General features: G+C 34.1%; 2 protein-coding genes and 1 long non-coding RNA gene across 3 annotated transcripts; 2 read left to right on the top strand and 1 right to left on the bottom strand.

The window, feature by feature from the left end:
- Positions 1-192: 192 nt before the first annotated feature.
- LOC109166036 (ATP-dependent DNA helicase PIF4-like) lies at positions 193-879 on the bottom strand. Its single transcript, XM_019314920.1, has one exon. The coding sequence runs from the start codon at positions 877-879 to the stop codon at positions 193-195; it is 687 nt and encodes a 228-aa protein (XP_019170465.1).
- A 7,238-nt stretch (positions 880-8,117) lies between these two features.
- Positions 8,118-12,638, top strand: LOC109166044. Its single transcript, XR_002051607.1, has 3 exons — positions 8,118-8,179; positions 9,042-9,120; positions 12,475-12,638. It is a non-coding gene; the product is annotated as an uncharacterized LOC109166044 (long non-coding RNA).
- A 675-nt stretch (positions 12,639-13,313) lies between these two features.
- Positions 13,314-15,955, top strand: LOC109165998 (50S ribosomal protein L28, chloroplastic). Its single transcript, XM_019314883.1, has 2 exons — positions 13,314-13,599; positions 15,547-15,955. Exons 1-2 carry the CDS (start codon positions 13,374-13,376, stop codon positions 15,777-15,779), a joined length of 459 nt encoding a protein of 152 aa, XP_019170428.1. The 5' UTR covers positions 13,314-13,373; the 3' UTR covers positions 15,780-15,955.
- Positions 15,956-20,405: the final 4,450 nt, after the last annotated feature.

Here is a 20,405-nt window from a genome sequence, read left to right as displayed (position 1 = left end):
GAATAGTAATCTCTGACTCCCCATCCAGTTGACACCCAATCATTCCGTCACCTATATTAGCTATCCATTTAGCAAATTCCTCGATCTCCTTGCACTCGGATTCTGATTGAACACTTTTCAAGCGTAGATTCTTAGTCAGCCTCAAGACTTTACAGGATTGCCATAGATAGGATGAGCTAATGCTCGCACGAACTATATCAGGTCTAGTACCCTTGGAATGACTGGTAAAATTTGCCTGAAATCGCCACCCAAAACAACTGTTTTGCCACCGAATGTCATATCAGAACTCCTTGGATTTACGAAGCGCATCAAATCCCGCATAGTTCGATCCAAAGCTTCAAAGCAGAATTTATGCATCATTGGGGCTTCGTCCCATATTATCAGCTTTGTTTGCACAAGAAGTTCCGCCAGTTCACTGCCGTTCCTTATGTTGCACGTGGAATCTTCATTAACAGATATCGGTATAGCAAATCTGGAATGCGCCGTACGACCACCAGGTAATAACAGCGAAGCTATGCCGCTAGAAGCAACATTTAAAACTATTTGACTCTTAGACCTTAATGCGGAAGAAAGTGCTCGCCACAAGAAAGTCTTACCTGTCCCTCCATAACCAGATACGAAGAATAACCCACCTTGCTGGCAATCGACGTCAGTTAACACTTCATTGTATATTGCCCTTTGTTCGTCTGTTAACTGCCTTACCAATTCTTGATTCTCTTTCTCTTGTTCTCCACGATCGTATGATAATTCTTCTTGAATCAACCTATTTGCAATAATGTTTAACGCACCAAAATTGGCCGTTGGCATCTCAGGATAGTCCTTCAAACTCTTACCATGATTAGATAATAGCTTTTCAATCTGAACTAAAGCAAAGTTCATTTTGCGAATCGGTCAACACAAACTCTGCATACATATATATAAACATTTGTTTATAGCTCAAATACATTAAATTTGACTTAATATTCTTTTAAAAATGTACGATTACCTCTGTTCTGCAGTTGTGTACGGATATTGAATTGGGCATCGTCTGATAGATGTTGCCAAACGGCGTGCCAAACTATTTCCGGTTTCCCCATGCAACTGCTCATTAGTAATGTCACAAACAATCTCCCTCAATTGTTCCGCTGACGCCCAATGACTGGCTTCATCTATTGCATCAACATATTCGTTGTCATCATCAACTAAACCTCTTGCATAACACGCATCTCGGAATGAGTCATATTGTACTCCATTTACAGTCCTAATATCTTCGTAACTTTTAGGGCCGCGGACTTTGTTGAGCAAACACCTCAAATAGAAGATTTCACCAGTAGCTGGCGGACATAGAATATACGTCCTATTGAGAACCCTTTCTTTCGTGGCTGCCATTTTCTAAGGTCTTTCTTCCAAACGAATCTTGTTGGCATCTCAACATAAGTAAGCTCTCTGGCACCGGGGTATGTTTTATTAGCTTCAAACCATTCTAAAAACATGCTCTGTGCTATCGTAGGTCTATTCACAATGTTCTCAACCGCATCATATCTGCAAATATCACACTCTGTTGATTAGGTAGGTGAAAGCTTCAACCTCTCTACCGAAGGCGCACGAAGTTGTTATATCAAAACCAAACAGACGCCAGACCGCTTCACACGGGATATGTACCTACAGTCATAGTACATATTTATCTCATCTACTGCTTTCCCATTCTCGTCATCATTGCCTTTATTGTAAAATTCGGCTGTTACTCGATCATGACCTTGTTAACATACTTGAACAGGTACTGATTGACCTTGATTGGTTGCCACCACTCGACATTTATATGAGCCTTGTACTTGAGCAATAAATATCTATTGTGCGGTACCACATACCTGTTGTCCAAGACGATACCGTTCTTTGTAACTACACTGCCATTGTCTCTCCTTCTATATACCGGGTAACCATCGTCATCAAACGTAGAACTATCAACAAATCTCTTAGGAAAATGTTTAGAGCATCACGCATTTACCATGCATGGAGAATTTGTCCTCGCTTTTCCACATGGACCATGCATCATAAATTCCTCTACCGCTTGGTAATACTCAGCATCTTTCTTTTCATCCGGAATCTCTGCGGAAATTATGTTGTCTAGAGTGAGAACTTGCCTAACTTCTTTACTTTTCTCCAGAAAAAGTAATATATGAGCATGCGGAAGACCTCGCTTTTGAAACTCAATTGTATATATGACTGTAACAACATACAAATAAACATAATAAGGTTAAGCAATTACCTAAATTTATTTAGATAAATTGATTTCAAATAATAAAAAAAAAATATTACCTCCAGCCACAGGGCCAAATAGTTGATTCTTTCGACAGTCAGCTATCAAAGCATCCAACTTAATCTTGAATAAGCGGCAAATTATGTCCGGCCGGTCTTCTGGCTTCAACCTTTGATCTTTTAAAAAGCGTTGCCACCTCAGGCCACTTCGGATTGCATGTAAAAGTTATAAATAAATCTGGGTATCCAATCCATCTACATATTGCCATTGCATCTTGGTAGTTTTGTATCATGTATCTAGCACCACCCGTAAAACTCGAAGGTAGTATTATTCTACGACATTGGGCTGCAGGACTTATTTCACCCCTCGTCAAAGCATCAGTCAATCCACTATAACTCTCACACCTTAGGCTTTTTTTGGTGTGTCCTTATATAAATTAGTCTTCCAGACTCAACCATTGTGTAGCCATCTACAACGAACTGTTGGAACAACCGTTTGGCAAATAATATGGTACTCGGAGCTGACTGTCTAGATTGTATGCGGTAGCAAAAAAACTCCCTGGGGCTAATCCTCTGTCTACCACCAGAAGAGCGCCTGCCTACTACGTCGGCGAATGCAATGTCCTCCGATAACCATCTTCGCCATATGGAAACAAAATAGGGTATTGCAGTGGTAAGTATGAAGGATTTAATTCAGTAATCCTCTGTAGGTGGCCACCCTTCGATTGAACAATAATATCACGCTCTCCAATACTTGTATCCAGATCTCCAACAATTAAAGCTGCTACTTCAGAAACTTGAGGCAGATTATATGTCCTCGCATCTCTAGTTCGTTTTCCCAACAACTTTATTTTTACTTCGGCGCATGGATTAATATCCAACTCAGACATAGCCATGCGAAAAGACTTAACCAAGACATTATTTCATCCAGGTCTTTCTGAATGACATTCACTATTTCTACATGAATGTCATCTTGGTCACCACTACCCCTACAACAACATATACTTCGAATTGATATTTATTTAGATAAAAAATAGTATTTAATGTGTAATTACGGAAACTTCTTTACCTCACAGCATTTATACGGTTGTTCCTTTCATTTGCCGTGTCGTATATGTATAACTGGGCAAAATGAGGTTCTTTGCCTTGTTCTGGAAGTAAAGTGCCATTAGGTGGTAGTTTTGACACTTAATCGAAAAATTGGAGGTGCTCCCCCCTTGTTCACGTTCTTGTCAATTTTTCCACCCATTGATGTGAAGCAGAACATGTTGTTGTAGGTCCTAATGTTGTGTAAAAACTCTTTTGATATTTCGTCATTGCCGAAAAAGAGATCAAATATACCTTTTGGTGGCAACTTATTATCCGGCAATTTGATCTTCCCATTGTTGCAACACAACATAAACAGTAGCGATGCTTTTGTTGACAAATTCTTCTTCCTTTCTTCAAACCAAAACAGAGCCCCACAATGGACGCACTGATTCGTTGCATCACCAAAATTGCAGTATTAACCTGAAACCAAATATATACAAATTTAAATACTGATTTATATTTCAGGCACGTATAAAACAAACATACATACCATGTTGTGGACCAGAGGATGTCCCAATTTCCGAGGTCTGCCTAACAGCGTTACCCGATATATTTGCATCTGAAATTAAAAAACATTTAAAAATTATTTTTAATATTGAAAGAGTGACCATATGTACTTTACTTATATTTGTTTGAAACACCACAGGGGATATTTTTTTACCATCTATGTTCTGATTTGGTACATCGCTCATTGTATTGTTACTTTCATCTTCAAAGGCAGGTAGCAAGTCTCTGGTTGTTACATGGTCTTCGACAATTGCATATTTATCTAATGGTTTACGAATAGCCAATTCATCTTGTGTTATCGTCGAACCCGGATTTTGTTTATCTTTAATAAAAAATTTCTGGCAATTGCTTGGACCTATTTGTGTATTGCACTGCCGTACTGTACACATACATAATATTAGACAAATTTAAAGAATAACAATATTTAAAGTGACAATTAATTGAGACCACTACATTTTATGGGACTATAAAAAAATAAGTTGGTAGCACGTACTAACATAAAAAGGATAGAATTCTTAATATTATAAATTAAATACACTTAACATTATAACTTATGCTACCCTAGAATATGAAATAGTAATTTAACTGTATAAGTATTATTATATTTTATTAGAAAAATCACATGATAGACCATGGTCCACAATAATGTGTGCACCATAAATAGGAATAAAAGTGGAAAAGTGTATTTCAGCAAAAAATTGATATTAGAAATTGATATTATCAAATAAATCATATATCAGCAAAAAATTAGTGAAATTACAATTCCACACATACTTATATGTACCATGAGTTACATTATAATTAAATTACACATAACAAAAAAAATATAACTATTTGAACAAAAAATTAGAAATTGATATTATCAAATAAATCATATATCAGGCAAAAATTAGTGAAGTTACAATTCCACACATACTTATATGTACCATGAGTTACATTATAATTAAATTCACAAATAGTCTATAGCAATTCAGCTTAGGGCATTTACCGGTAGTGATGTTACTCAATGGTGTGATATTTTCATACAAACATCCTCGCTGGGGATTAGTGTAAGGAGTAGCTGTCGTCCGTTGGTCTTGATCTTGAGCAGCATTATTCGTAAAAGAGGAGCAACCGAAATGATTTGCTGTGATTGAAAATATACCATTAAATTAAGAACTAATTCCAATAATTATAACTCGAAACAATTAAGTACACATAACATAAATAATTTTACAATTGCACAACTTTAATACGTAATCAAATAGAATTATGTAGACGATGGTCCACATTCTAACTTAAATACAATTCAAATCTAAAAGTATATATCATTAAGTATAATGTATTCAATTAATTACACCTAATCAATTAATTAGAAATTGATATTAAACATAAATTACATTACAATTATAACAATTAATTTGACAAACAGCTTCGAACAATTAACAGTATAAGGACATTTAAATTAACAATTAATGTATATCAATTCATATATTGGGATTTACCATTACTGATGTTACTGAATGGTGTGATATCTGGGGACAAACCACATCCCAACGGATTTTGGGTTCGATTATTTGGCGTATGTTGCTCTTTCCCTTGACCAGCATTAGTCATTAATGATGATTTGCAAAAATTATTTGCTGTGAGGAAAAAAGAATCAATTAAAAGACGATAAAAACAACAGTAAGTACAACAATTGACATTTTTAAAATTAATCACACCTAATGCTATTCATTACGCTAGCCTATAAGTGTAAATTGTAATTGTTTTAAATAAGGTTTACATAATAAGTAGACCAATAAAAAGGTTTTTTAAATTCACAATGACGCTATATCAATTGAACTTAGTTGATTTACCGTTAGTCATGTTACTCAAGGGTGTGATGTTTTGCGACAAACACCCTCCTAGAGGAATGCGGGAAGGATTTCTTGCCGGAGGCTGTTGTTTTCCTTGAGCAGAATTATTCCTTGATGATGAGTTGCCCAATTCATTTTCTGCGAATTAGAATAGAACATTAAAATAAATAATAATCCAAATAATTAAAAATCCTAAAAATGAATTACACATAACACAACTAACAGTACATAATTAATTTCGAATTGTTCAAGATTTACCTAACAATTATTTACAAATTAGTGATTGTGCCACTAAACACACCTAACAGATAATCTAATTGTGATATATATATATATATATATATATATATATATATATATATATATATATATATATATATATATATATATATATATAACCTAAAATTGTAATGGCTATATAGTAACACTAATTTTATTTGACAAACTCTTAAGTATAACATTGTCCACAATAAATACCATTACAATTGTTAAGATTATATATCTAATTAATTACACATAACAATTCAAAATTAAATATATAAATAAATAACTATATACATATCTATATATTTATTTATTAATTTATATGTATAAACTATTTAAATATATATATTTTCTGTATATATATAATTTGTCGCACATAATATATATATATATATATATATATATATATATATATATATATATATATATATATATATATATATATATATATATTAATTATTATTGTTTTTCCGGTCGGAATATTGAGAGAAGAGGAAGGAGCTAGGCTGATAAGCCTTCTCCTTCGCTTGACCTCTCCTTCTCTCATGTCTGAACCGCTCTGTTCTTCAGCAATTCCAAACGATCTTCCTATATTTCTCTGTCAAGCCTAAATCTAGATCAGTCCTAAGTCGTAATCTCCGATTCAACTGTTCTTATTGAACATTATTTCCGGAGAAATTGTAGTCGGGTCTCGCTTAGCATCGATCCGATTTTCAATACACAATCCCGATCTTTCCTTTCTGTGAAAGATCGTAGTGTTCAACAACGGTAAATGGTGGCAATCGCGTTTCAGTGAAGCTAATTCTCCAATTCTAAGGTTAGTATGCTTTAAATCTACACAAAATTTGTTTAGGGTTTCGTACTTTTCATTGTTCTTTGTTCTAAAATTGATCTACATTTCTGGATCTACGCATGCATATCGACAATTCATAGTCCAATTTATTGATTTCAGATTTGTATGATTCATAGCCATTAGTGTTCTAAACCGTATTCTTTTTAGAAATTACTCTAAAAACACCAAATAGAAATTAGTCTTAACTGTTTAACAATCATTTTCAAAATGGTATAGCTATATTATTATTCACACAAACCCTAACCTTTTTTCGACTTTATCATGTTGTTTTTCATGAACATACTGGAATTTTTTGAGGAGACAGAGAGCATAAACAGAATCGCACAGGAAGAGGATGCTATAATGAAGCTTAATTTGAAGTATTAAAAAGATAAGTTTCGAACTTACCTTTATTTTCATCACTTGGTTTCCTTTTGATGCCTATAATTGTTGATTTAGTGATTTTCCTCATTGCTCTGACTATTGTTTTTACTTGAAAATGTAGATGTGATTTGTCTATTTTACTGGGGTATGAAACTGGCAGGTTGTGTTGGTAGTTAGATGGGGCATCCTTGTTTAGATGGGTTCATTGTAGTTTATTTTACTTTTGCCTTGATTTTGAAAATAGGATTGGAACTGAAGAGTTTTCTCTTAATAGTAATGATAGCTGCCCATCAATTCTATTTAATGTTTAGGCAATGTGTTTAGGCAATGTGTCTCTGGAATTGCAATGCTGTTATCTAATTTCTTTCAAAATGTGGCTGCCAATTTATTCAATGTATGTGTTGTTATTATTTATTCTGGACAGAAATACTAACCTTGTTTATTTTTTTTTTATTTTTAGAGCTACTGAAGAGCAGCCAGCAGAAAAGAATCACTATGGCCTGATCAGAAAATAAGTTAAGACTCTATCTTGATTTGGCTTAGTTTAGATGACTTTGCACTATTATAGTTTCACAGTTTGTAAGTCTGTTGTAAGAACATTGAACACATACATTAATTATTTGATTCTACTTATAAAATATTATGAACACATTCTAACAATTTTAAATTTTTGGGGTATTTTTTTTAGAATGGAATAGTCCAAGCTTGTGACACATTGAAATGCAGCAAGCTGAAAAGAACCAAGCAATCAAAGACCACTAAAAGCATTATGGTCATATAAGCAAATAGGTTAAGACTTTATTTTTATTTGTCTGTCTTTAGATTAATTTGTATGCATATACTTGCATAGTTTGTAACTTTGTTTACTTTACTTTGTAAATATTCTGAACACAGATTCTAACAAATTTTTTTTTTGTTATTCTTTTTAGAATTAAATAATTCAAGCTTTGAAGAAATTGAAGAGCATTCGTCAGAAAAAAACCAATCAATCAAAGACCACTAAAAGCAATATGGTGATATAAGCAAATAGGTTAAGACTTCCTCTTTACTTGACTGTAGTTAGATTAGTTTGTATGCATATACTTGCATAGTTTGTAAGTCTGTTCACTTTAATTTGTAACGCAATACTTTTCCATTACTGGTTTTTACTTTGCTGCATTGTTTTTTTCTATATAAGTATACAATTCTGTAATGTTAGCACAGTAATGTTAATAACTTTTTTTTTTGCTCTTTGGTCAAAACTGGTATAACTATTTTGTATATATCATAATATACTTTAACTGTGTTTTATTGCAAGCAACAACTTTGGTTTTTTAATATTACACACATTCAGTAAGATGTCCTTGTTCAATAAATGGTCCTCGACTATCGAACAACTTCATATATTTTTAATTGTAGTGTCTTTGATATCTTGACTTTGGTGCATTATTTTATTCTATATAAGCATATAAGTGACCTTTGTGTATGATAAACTTTTTTTTTGTTAAGCAGATTCTCATTTATTAGTGAACACAGTAATTTAAATTCGCTTTTTTTACTCTTTGCTTAAGACTGGTATAATGTTCTTGTATGTATCATAAGATTCTTTAATTTGTATTTATTGGAAGAAACAACTTTATTTTATTAATAATACAAACCTTGAAAACTGTCTTTGTTCTCCAAATGGTCCTCGAGTATCGACAATGTTAATCTATTTTTATTTGTATGCTATTTGACCTCTGGTATTTGTTAAATTATTTTATTCTATATTGCTATAAAAGTCAGATATGTTTAGGATCAAAACATTTTTCAGTTTAAAGGATTGTTGTTTTTTTTTGTTAAAACAGTAATGTAAATGAATAAAAAAATCTTCTTTTAGTTGTTGTTATCTAATTTCTTTTTAAATGTGCTAGAAAACATTGATGGATTCCAGCTTGAACATCAATTGATTTCGAGAGATGCAAACAGAGTAAAGGAAGATTGTGCAAATAGGTAATTGGAACTAACACCTTTTTTTAGCACAGTATATTTACATATCTTCATATTAGAATTTCAAACAGAGTTAAAGAAGATTGTGCAAATAGGTAATTGAAACAAACTCTATTTTATAGGCACAATATATTTAGATATAAAGTCTTAGAATTGGAAATAGGAAAATATACCCTAAACCCTAAACTTCAAAGTCTAAATTGCTTGGCAAACTATTTCCATCTTGTTTGCCTTCTTAAACCTTGGCCACCTATCATCTTTGCTAAACTTTGACACCTTTCATCCTTACTCTGAATAACCTGTTAGGAAAATTAGGAAAACTGCAAAACAGGCACAATATATTTAGATATAAAGTCTTAGAATTGGAAATAGGAACACATAAAAAACACAATTTAAAACTCTAAATTACTTGCCAAAGAATTTCCATCCCGTTTGCCTTCTGAAACCTTAGCACCTGGCATCTTTGCTGCAAAACAGGCACAATATATTTAGATATAGAGTCTTAGAATTGAAAATAGGAACATATAAAAACACAACTTCAAACTCTAAATTGCTTGCCAAACTATTTCCATTCTGTTTGCCTTTTAAACCTTGACCACCTTGCATCTTTGCTAAACTTTAACACCTTTCATCCTTACTCCTAATAACCTGAAAGGAAAATTAGGAAAACTGCAAAATAGGATATAATAGCAGTATACACAACCATTTATTGTACTAAACAGATAGGTAATTACTAAAAGCATTAGATAAAAGTTCAAAACCATCCATAGAACTGAAAAAAAAGAAATTGTCACACCATAGTATTACAAAAAAAAAATTGTCTGGATAGTGCCCGGCTAACAACAGCCACTTTCAACCATCAATCTGAATTACAACTTTTCCTTTTTTATTTCGGAGTCATTCAATTTCCTACTTTTGGACGATGAAAACTCATCCAAAAGTGACCTTTTAATGGCACCAGCATTTTCTGCATTGTCTTCTCCTTCCTTTTGCGAGGGCTGGACAGTGGCAGGACTATTGACTTCAACTCCAATAGAATCTTCCTATAATTAAGAACAGCAGAAAAACCTATTAGTAACCAAAAAAAAACCTATAATTTAGGGTTTCAAATTCTTACTCCAGAAACTGCATCAGTGTTAGTTTCCTCCTCAATCATCCTTGACATTAAGTCTTGCTCTTCATGCTCCACAAATCTGTCAGCATAGGTCTTAAGCAAGTGCTCATCCCTTACAACCCTAACAACATTGAATGGGTAATTGGGACCCATCTTTTGGGCCAGTTTGAAGTTGATCTTAAAAAGCATCTTCATACCAACTATAGCATCTAATTCAGGTGGCACTTCAACATCAAGCTGTTTAGATAGTTGATAAATAACCAAATTAAAAACAGATAATGTAAACAGTTTAAGAAAAAAAATGTAGACATTAGGTAATAAGAATTTACCTCCTTGTATTTTGCATACAAAATAGAGGCAGGAATACCCACAAGCTCTGTAACTTCCCTATCCCAAAGCAACATGGGAGCATCTCCAGACTTGTCAAGAGCAATAACAACTACTTTGTACCTAACTGTACCCATCATACAACTCTTCTTACACTTAGTACAAAAAAGTGTCCCTTCCTGTTCTTTAAGCTTCTTATTACATCCAAGTTTCAGGCATGATAAGTAATACCAACCATCCTCAAAATCCAACCCAAGAATCTCAGCAGCAACATAGTAGTCTCCATCCTATAGTATTCAAAAAAATTGATAAGTATATATAGCACTTAATAATTTCAGTTACATCAAACTACAAAAGGAATTGGTAGTTTAGTGTGTGGATTACCTGTTTCACCTTCTTAATGTCATGGCAGTTAGTGACAATAACAGAAGCATTATTAAAATCACTTAGTCCTGTAGAGTTGGAATGCAGTGTGCCAGTACTGAGACTCCTCATTGGAGTACCCTGAGCTTTCATGCTTCAAAAAGATTAGAAACTTAGTTAGATGTGTCTAAAACACAAAACAACAATAAAGTAGACAACATTTAAACTATCTTTCTTATTTTTAGATATGCATTTGAGTAAAAAGTAGAGCACATAAACTCTTTAAACTATCTTTCTTATTTTTAGATATGCATTTTAGACAACATTTGCCTAAAATAAGTAGTAGAAAGTAGAGCACACAGTAATTAAAATAGCAAAAAAATTAGTAGAAACCAAAAAGAATAGGAGAAATATAAAAGATGGAACTTACTTTGACTTAAACTCTTTAAACTCTTCCCAATCCTCATTAAACCATAGCTTCGTAGCATCATAGGAACTGGTTATTCTCACTTCACCTAAAATAAATGAAAAAAATAAATGCATGTATTTTTAGATATATATTAGGATATATATACAGTATAGAATATTTAGTATTTGAATCTACAGATTAGAAGAGAAAACAGTATAAAAACTCACCACCCACAACTTTGGCCCTACAGCATTGAATGACAACAATCAGTGGTTCAACAGAATCACTATTGTAAAAAGGCATCAAGGAACTAACATGCTCATTCCACAGTGTACACATGATGGTGTTATCACTGGTTTAGAAACAGAAAAAGCACAAAATTAAAAAAAAAAATGCATTATATTCTAATGTAATCAAATTTATTTTAAAAAACTTACGCATTGTCTTGAAGTTGGAAGTCTATTAGTTTGGTGGCCTTTCCCCCTACAATCTTGTCCACAGGATTGTAAATCTCAACTACCCTTCCAATAATAACATCTGCAAAATGAACAAAGTATAATCAATAACTACTAAAAGAAGAATAAAGAACATATTAGCAGATAGGAAAGTTAATTTTAGTACCAATCAGCTCCTTGTCATTCACATCATCAGGATCTTTCAAAGCCTCAAAACTCTTTAATCTAAACATTTTGCAAGGAAACCCCTTAGAATGTATTTCCTTGACTTGTGTTCTGTAGTTAAATTTGAGCAGGAAACCATGCTCTGTAATCTTGTACACGTAGTAGTTTGTAGAGGCCATGAAGTTCTTTATTTCATAAACTTTCCCTTCCTTGATTGTATCTCTATACTTTACAATGTCTTTCTTGATGATACTCGCATGAATATAGTCTCCCTGCGAATACAATAGTAAACAAATTTTAGACAGCAAAGCAGTTTAGGATGAGTAGATAACATGGCATGATAGTAGCTTAATTGAAAGAGTACTATATGAGAAGATTATAGATAGTAAAACACACTAAGATTATTAGATAAAATGGCAGCAATTCGTAGACAAAATAATATGTGAAAATATATAAAATTACCTCTTCATCATGGAACACAACTTCCGTGCTCTTACTAACCTGCCCCTCTCCCCTTTTCTCAGGAACTTCAAACACACGAACTGCTCTCACTCGTATTGCCCTTTGCTGGTGTTCCGGCTTGATGTTCCTGACAGCAATGAACATGGAAGGCATGTTGAAACACCAAATATTGCTTTAGAAAGGCCTGTAAAGTGTGATTACTTTCGGAAGTGTCCGACCATGAAGAAGACCGGTATTTATACATACTGAAGATTCAAAAAAAAGGAGATACCGGCATTATATGTTTGGGAAATACCACATCTCAATTAATGTAAATTTGAATATTGCAACTCTTCATATTCTATGTAATCTAGGTATCTCTGTATGTATGTAATGCATATAATTGTTTCTTGTATGCCGTAGCAGTTCATTATTATTTGTAGATATTAATAGGAGTGATCTTGGTTACAATACCAAAGAGTTCTACATTAATTGAACTCCTTGGGAACCAAGGACTGTGTAATAATAACAACGGCTAGGTATATTCCCAATAGCGATTCCCATTACACGCGCAGAGTAAAAACGGAAGTAATTCGAGATGCATAACTAAACCAAAACTGCGTCGTTTTCATTGGGCGGGAAACAATGATTGGCAAAACTTCTTGCTTTATTATAGAGTTAGATTAGATATTATTTTTATATTGAATATACATTATCTTACAATATACAAAATATGGTCCACACAACTTATGTAGACCATAGTCCACACAATAATAATTGCCAAACGTCCTATAAGGGTCAAAATTTTAAGAAGGGTCGAATTAAAAGATGCCAAAAAAAAAATAATAAATGGTCAGATTACGAAGCTTACCGTAGTTTATTACTTACCATATATATATATATATATATATATATATATATATATATATATGTAAGGGTAGGTAGATAGAATTCAGGATAAAGTTTTGTGGTTACGTTTGAAATGGCAGCATCAACGGCAATGGTGAGCGTGGGAGGACCGGCGTTGGGGCGCCACTTCAAGACGCCAGCCTCCAAATCGACGGCGGCTCTATTCTCAATCAGGAAGCAGCAGGAGGAGCTAGGGTTTATAGCTTCGCAGTTGAGTGGTATCAAGATTTCGTACAACCACTGTCAGATTCCAACTCCAATCTCCGCTCCTCTCCGTCCCTCTCTACAACCTATTGCTCGTAAATCCCTCTGCTTTATCTCCTTTATTTGTGTGTATTATTCCCATGGTTAGATTTGAATCCAATGTGAAGCCTTGCTACTGAAATTAATAAATGTTTATTCAAAATGTGAAAAGATTTTCAATCAACCAAAACCCAGATTTCTTGGAATATTTTATTCTCCAAAGGAGGAAGTAAGTAATGGATAGCATTTTGGAAATGATGCTTTTAGTTCTTATTTGCTTTTTGAGCTGTAATTTAGAATGCACATAGCAGCTCTTAGTAAAAACATGTGGTGCATTGGTCTTAAACAATTAAAAAGTTTCTGTGAGGTAAGTAAGGTTAAGGTGTTAATGGTTTTTTGGGTATGCGAAGGAATTCCACCGTCGAACACAATGACTGAATTATAGACACCACCTCTAATGGGTGGGATAGCTGGCCTGAGATTTAAGGAGGTTCCATACCCAAAGTCAATGTCAAGGATCGAACCTTTGACATTTGGTTAAGTATGGATGAGTCCTTCTACTCAATCACACCCCAGGTTAAGGGGTTAATGGTTTTGATCTTACTTTTGTAGGTTTAAAGTGATCCTATTATTGATAATGTTATCTTTGTGGGGGTATAGAGAAATGGATGATTAGATGTTTTGCTTTGGTTGGGCTGCATTGTAGGATATGTTCATTCTCTGTGACCTAATTCCAAGAATTAGTTTCACTTTTCTTACTTTCACAAATGCAAATATTAGAGAGTAGGTTTAGTTTACTATGTTTCCTCCACTTCTTTTTGTCCTTATGGTGTGTAAGATAGATGTAAGAGGCAGATGCGATGGAAAACATTTGGCTTAGAACTTAGAAGTATTTTCTAGTTTCTAACTTGCTATTAGACTCAGGTCTTCAGTTCAATCATCTTGTGAAATATTATATGTTTCTCATCTTTTCTTGCCCTATGTAACCATGCATATGACGGCATACTCTTCAGCCATCAAAATCAACGATTCTCTTTCACTTATTTCCAAATTGAACCTTGGGAAGAGTAACCAAAGGATACCTTTTAGGATAGGGGCCAAATAAGCCCTTAAACTACATGGGATAAGTTGATTGCACTCTTAAACTAGAAAAACATTCATATTAGCCCTCAAACTTTCAAAAAGAGAAAAGCACAATTAGCACCTTTTTACCTGTAAGTCTTACTAATTACTATTACAGATTATGTTGACGTGACATTTACGTGGAATTTTTCTTGTATACATGGACGCCATGTAGACTAGTTTAATTTTTTTAAAAAATATTTTTATTTATTTAAATTAAATAAATAAATAAACATGCCGGCCGGTTTGGCTGTGACAGCCATACCCATTCGTCCAGAAGGACAGACAGCCACTATGGACAAAGGACGACATCGTCATCCTTCCAAGTCCATGGCGATTATGGATGAGGACTATATAAGTTTTTTTTTTAATCTAATTATATAAATTAAAAAATAAAAAATTTGTCACATAAACCATAATAAGGTTACCAAATGGTAATGTGAAACTTTTTGCTAAAAGTGCTAATTGCAGATTTTAAAGAGGCCGAGAACTAATTTGAAACTTTTTTGTAATTCAAAGGTGAAATTGACTTATCCCGAATAGTTTGAGGACTTATTTGGCCCTTTTTCCCTATCTTTTAACTTAACAATATATTTACAAAAGCTAACCATGTGATTTATTATAAGACATGATCTCTTTAAGTCAGATTATGTTTGTTTAGAAAAAGGAATGACTGAACTAGGATTGGGTAATTCATGAAATCAGAATTGCTGCATCAGTAAACCATGACATTTTTTTTAGCAATAACCTTGTTTTCTGTGATACAAACTGTAAATGGGGAAAACAAATTGTGCTTTTGCATATACCCATTCTATTATTGTTACAAAAACATATGGAGAAATACAGGAAAGTGGAAACTAATGGATTGTATTGATTTTCAGGCAGAGTGTGTCCCTTCACAGGGAAGAAGGCCAACAAGGCAAACAAAGTTTCTCATTCAAACCACAAGACAAAAAGGTTGCAATTTGTGAACCTTCAGTACAAAAAGCTTTGGTGGGAAGCTGGGAAGCGGTATGTGAAACTGCGCCTGTCAACAAAGGCGTTAAAGACAATAGAAAAGAACGGACTTGATGCTGTTGCTAAGAAGGCTGGAATCGACCTCAGCAAAGAATAGAATGATAATCACCTTGTTTTTTTGCTTGATATGTGTGGATTGATGTTTGTTGCTTATGTATTAAATGAACTCACGACTCTTTCTTTTTGCCATTAATTTGTAAGTAAAATACCTACACAAATGATAGTATTTGTATGGGATATTTCTTGTTCCAAATTGAAGTTCCTTAATCTGTATAAATTTGTTTAACAAAATGGTAAATTTATCGACCAGGATGCAAGAAAAATACAAAGCATTGGGAACTTTTGGAAAAAGCTATTGTTGAATTTGATACTGACTGGTCTGTGTTTTTTTAATTCACTGATGTTTGAGAAAAGAACACCAGTCTAGGAACACAACAAAGAGATTGGGAATCAAATTCCCAAAAAGAGCTCTAGAAAACAATGGTTGGTTAGCCAAAGAAGATGATTATGCAGGACAGGGCAGGGCAGAGCAGATATCACTGGAGATGTCCTGAGAAAAAAATGGGCATTTAACTATTTTCAATTCTAAACAAATGCCTAATAAATTTGATGGTTAAAGGTATATATGTTTTGTCTTGGGTATAAATAAAATCGTTTTTTTTTTTCTTCTTTTTTTTTTTTTATTGTTGATAAGGAAAGAGAATAAGTAAAAAATGGAAAGAGCATTAAATAGGAGAGAGGGAATATAGAGAGAATATTAAATGCACGTCAGGTTTGGTGTCAGACTTTTCAGAGACGTGAACAAGTGGAAGTCATTTTCTCGATTGTTAGGAATCGTAATTAAAGTAATTATAAAGGTTACCATAACGGTTCGGAGAGCTTTCTGCTTGCCACATTCTTCTTGACTTTTGCACTTTTAGCCTTTTAGTTGTTCTCTCAGTTCTTGAAACTTATTCTTATAAATTTGTCCTTACTATTCGACTTTGAAACCATTTGACCATTTCTTAAGAGCCATTCAACCTTTTTAATTGTTCAATTGTTCAACCTACCATTCGGAGTTCTCTTGACCATTCAACCATTGCTTATTGACCATGCGGTCATCTTAACCATTCGAAGCATTAATTGTTCGACCCTTATTGTACTTCGAATACTCTTCAATCATCCATATTTGCATTGCTTGTCTTTTGACAATTCGAACCACCATTTGAAGGTACTTCTTAGCCTCTCGAATCATCATAACTTTTTGAAATGATCTTTCAACTCAACTCGATCATTCCTAACTCGTGCCTTAGCATTGAGAATCTGCTTTCACTCAAGGGCTTTATCAGTATGTCTGTAAGTTGATGATCTGTATTGACATATCTAGCACTATGTTTTTCTCAACATGATCTCAAATAAAGTTGTATTTAATTTTAATGTGCTTAGTCCTTGAGTACAGTGTAGCACTAGATTATGAGTTATGACTATAGCACTAGCGTTATCACACTTTATGCTAATCTCTTTGGCTTCAACACTATAATCCTGGAGTTATTGTTTCATCCATAACACTTGAGCACAATAACTTCCGACAGTTACATACTCGACTTCAGTTATACTTGTAGCAATTGAATTTTTCTTCTTACTAAACCATGACACAAGTCTTCTACCCAAAAACTAACATGTGCCTGGACTGCTTTTGCGATCAATTTTGCAACCGGCGAAATCTGCATCCTAATAGCCAATTAACTGGAATGATCCACCTTTCGGATACCAAAATCCAACACTTTGTGTACTCTTAAGATATCTTAGGATCTTCTTGGCTGCTGTTAGATGACTTTCCTTCGGATTTGACTGAAATCTATCACAAACTCCTACTACAAACGAAATGTCCGATCTGCTAGCTTTAAGATATAGTAATGAGCCAATAATTCCTCTATACTTGGCTTCGTCAACCTTTTTTCCTTCGTTTTCAACGTCCATTTACAACGATGTGTTCACAGGAATTTTAACTAAAGACTTCCCATCAACACCAAACTCTTTTATTAAATCCTTGGTGTAATTTGCTTGGTTGATGAAGATTCTTTCTTTGCTTTGCTTGACTTGTAATCCCAAGAAATAGTTAAGTTCTCTCATCGTGCTAATCTTGAACTTACTCTTCATTTGGAGAACTTCTCGCATAAAGATGGATTGGTGTTGCAAAAAATTATGTCATCAACATAAATTTGGACTAAGAGAATGTGCTCACCATCCTTGATTCGAAATAGGGTTTTGTCAACTTGACCTTTTGTGAATCCACGTACATTTGATTAGGAAACACGAGTAGGTATCATACTTTTAGCGCTTGTTTAAATCCATACAATGGCTTTTTTTAGCTTGTAGACCTTATCTTCACCCATATTCACCATAAATCTTGGGGGTTGCTCTACGTAGACTTCTTCCTCCAATAATCCATTTAGGAAAGCACTTTCAACGTCCATTTGGAATACTGTGAAGTCCTTGCATGCAACATAAGTTAGGAAAATTCTTACAGCTTGTAATCTTGCCACTGGAGAGAAGGTTTCATCAAAATCAATGCCTTGTTCCTAACAATGACTCCTCGTTCATCTATTTCGTTCCTAAATGCCCACTTCGTCACAATAACATTTTGGTGTGAAGGTTTAGGAACTAGCTCTCATATGTCATTTTTTGAATTGATGAAGCTCTTCTTGCATGGCTTGAACCCAATCTACATCTGCTAAAGCTTCTTCAACCATTTTGGGCTCTATTTGCGAAAGAAAACATGCCGTCATGCTTTCTCGAATAGATTACCTTGTTCTTACTCCTTCATGAACATTTCCAATTACTTGATCTGGTGGATGATCCCTTAACCACCTTAAATCTGGTTGAAAGTTGGTTGGAGTTGCGTTTTCATCTACTGTATGAGTATTTGTTAGTATAACTTCTTCTTCATCTGACTCTTCGAGCAACTGACTCGGTATATCTACATACGTACTGCTACTGTCTACTATTTGGTTTGATTGTTCGGTCTAACTGTTCGTTGTTGGCCTCTTGAAACAACTTATTGGAAACAACTCTCGAGCTGGCTGATCCACTGCTTCAATATCTAACTATTTGACTTCTTTAGTTAGATCATCTACTATTCGGCTCATGTGTGTTTCATCAAACACCATATGTATAGATTCTTCTACCACCATTGTTCATTTCTTGAGCACTTTGAAGGCTTTGCTGGTAGCAAAATATCCAAGAAATAACCCTTTGTCAACTTTTTCATCAAATGTCTTAAGGTGTGACTTTCCATTGTTGTGAATGAAACACTTGCTACCGAATATGTGGAAGTAGCTCACGACAGGTTTCAAGCATTTCCATAGTTCGTAAGGTGTCTTTCCATGACCTTTGTGAATTATAGACCTATTTTGGGTGTAACATACTGTGTTAATGGCTTTAGCCCGAAATCTCTTAGGCAATTCAGAAAGTGAAATCATTGACCTTGCGGCTTTCTTAAGTGTTCGGTTTTTTCTTTCATTCGATTCCATTTTGTTGAAGCGTCCTTGCTGCGAATAGTTAATGAAGAATACCGTTCTGACCACGGAAATCCTTGATTACTTGGTTTACAAATTCTCTTCCTTGATCTAATTTGATTTTGACAATGGTTCATCCTTTTTCGTTTTGTAGTTACTTCAACAATTTGGGTAGCAACTTCTCAATTTGGTTCTTTTTCTTCAAGAACAACGTCCAAAGTATACTTAGTGTAGTCATCTACTACCACTAGAGTATATTTTCTTCCACTTAAGCTCACTGGATCAACAGGTCCAAACAAATCCATGTGGAGTAGACTCAAAGGTCTAGAAGATGAGTCCATGGATTTTGACTTAAATGATGACTTGATTTGTTTCCCTTTTTGACATGCTTCACAAATCTTGTCTTTATTGTAAGTTATGTTTGGTAAACCTTCTACCAATTCTTTCCTTGCTAGTTTTGTGATGTCTTTGAAATTGAGATGATTGATCTTGTTGTGTCATTCCCAACTTAGATCATATTTGCCTTTAGCAACTAAGCAAAAATTTGGTTTTGTAGATTTCCAATCCACAACATACATTCCCTTTCTCATTCTTGCTGAAATAATAGTCTCCATTGTTGGGAGTCGCCCGGGTCGGGCCGAGTTCAGCCCCTACTCGATTTGAGACGTGGTGTTGTGGCATACCATGGAGGGATGTGGTTAAATGGTTAATGTTAATAAAAGATTGATCATTGAGAAAAAGTATTTACGAATAAATATTTTTCACTCCTCCAAATTGTTTTTGTTTTATGAAATAATTCAGTCGCTCATGATTTAGTTTAGAGAAGTGTTTTGTAATAGATTGAGTCTGTACTAAATAGGAGACTTAGTTCAGGGGTTATATGAAGACGAAGACTGAAGACTAAGGGTGAACCAGACACAAAGACTAGTTCCGTGTGCAATCCAATACAGTTATGCAATTATAGCAAAATCTGAAAGGACTACTATAAATGCCCATTTCGTACAAGTGATCAGTTTGATGAATCCCAAGAAATTACTCAACATATACAAAATATTTTCAACAGCATATCAATGGAGCTTAAACAGAGCAACTTGATGAATACTCTATTCATATCAAGTTAGTTTTGATGCTTGATGATCTCGGGCCGTAAACCACAATTGAGTACTCGAGAGAGTTGCAGTTGAGGAGGGGTCTCAACTTGTAAGATTGGGAAGCCTTGCACCATC

The sequence above is a fragment of the Ipomoea nil genome, unplaced genomic scaffold, assembly GCF_001879475.1.
Source record: "Ipomoea nil cultivar Tokyo-kokei standard unplaced genomic scaffold, Asagao_1.1 scaffold3084, whole genome shotgun sequence".
In the NCBI taxonomy this organism is placed as follows: domain Eukaryota; kingdom Viridiplantae; phylum Streptophyta; class Magnoliopsida; order Solanales; family Convolvulaceae; genus Ipomoea; species Ipomoea nil.
This window is presented reverse-complemented; position numbering and strand designations above follow the sequence as displayed.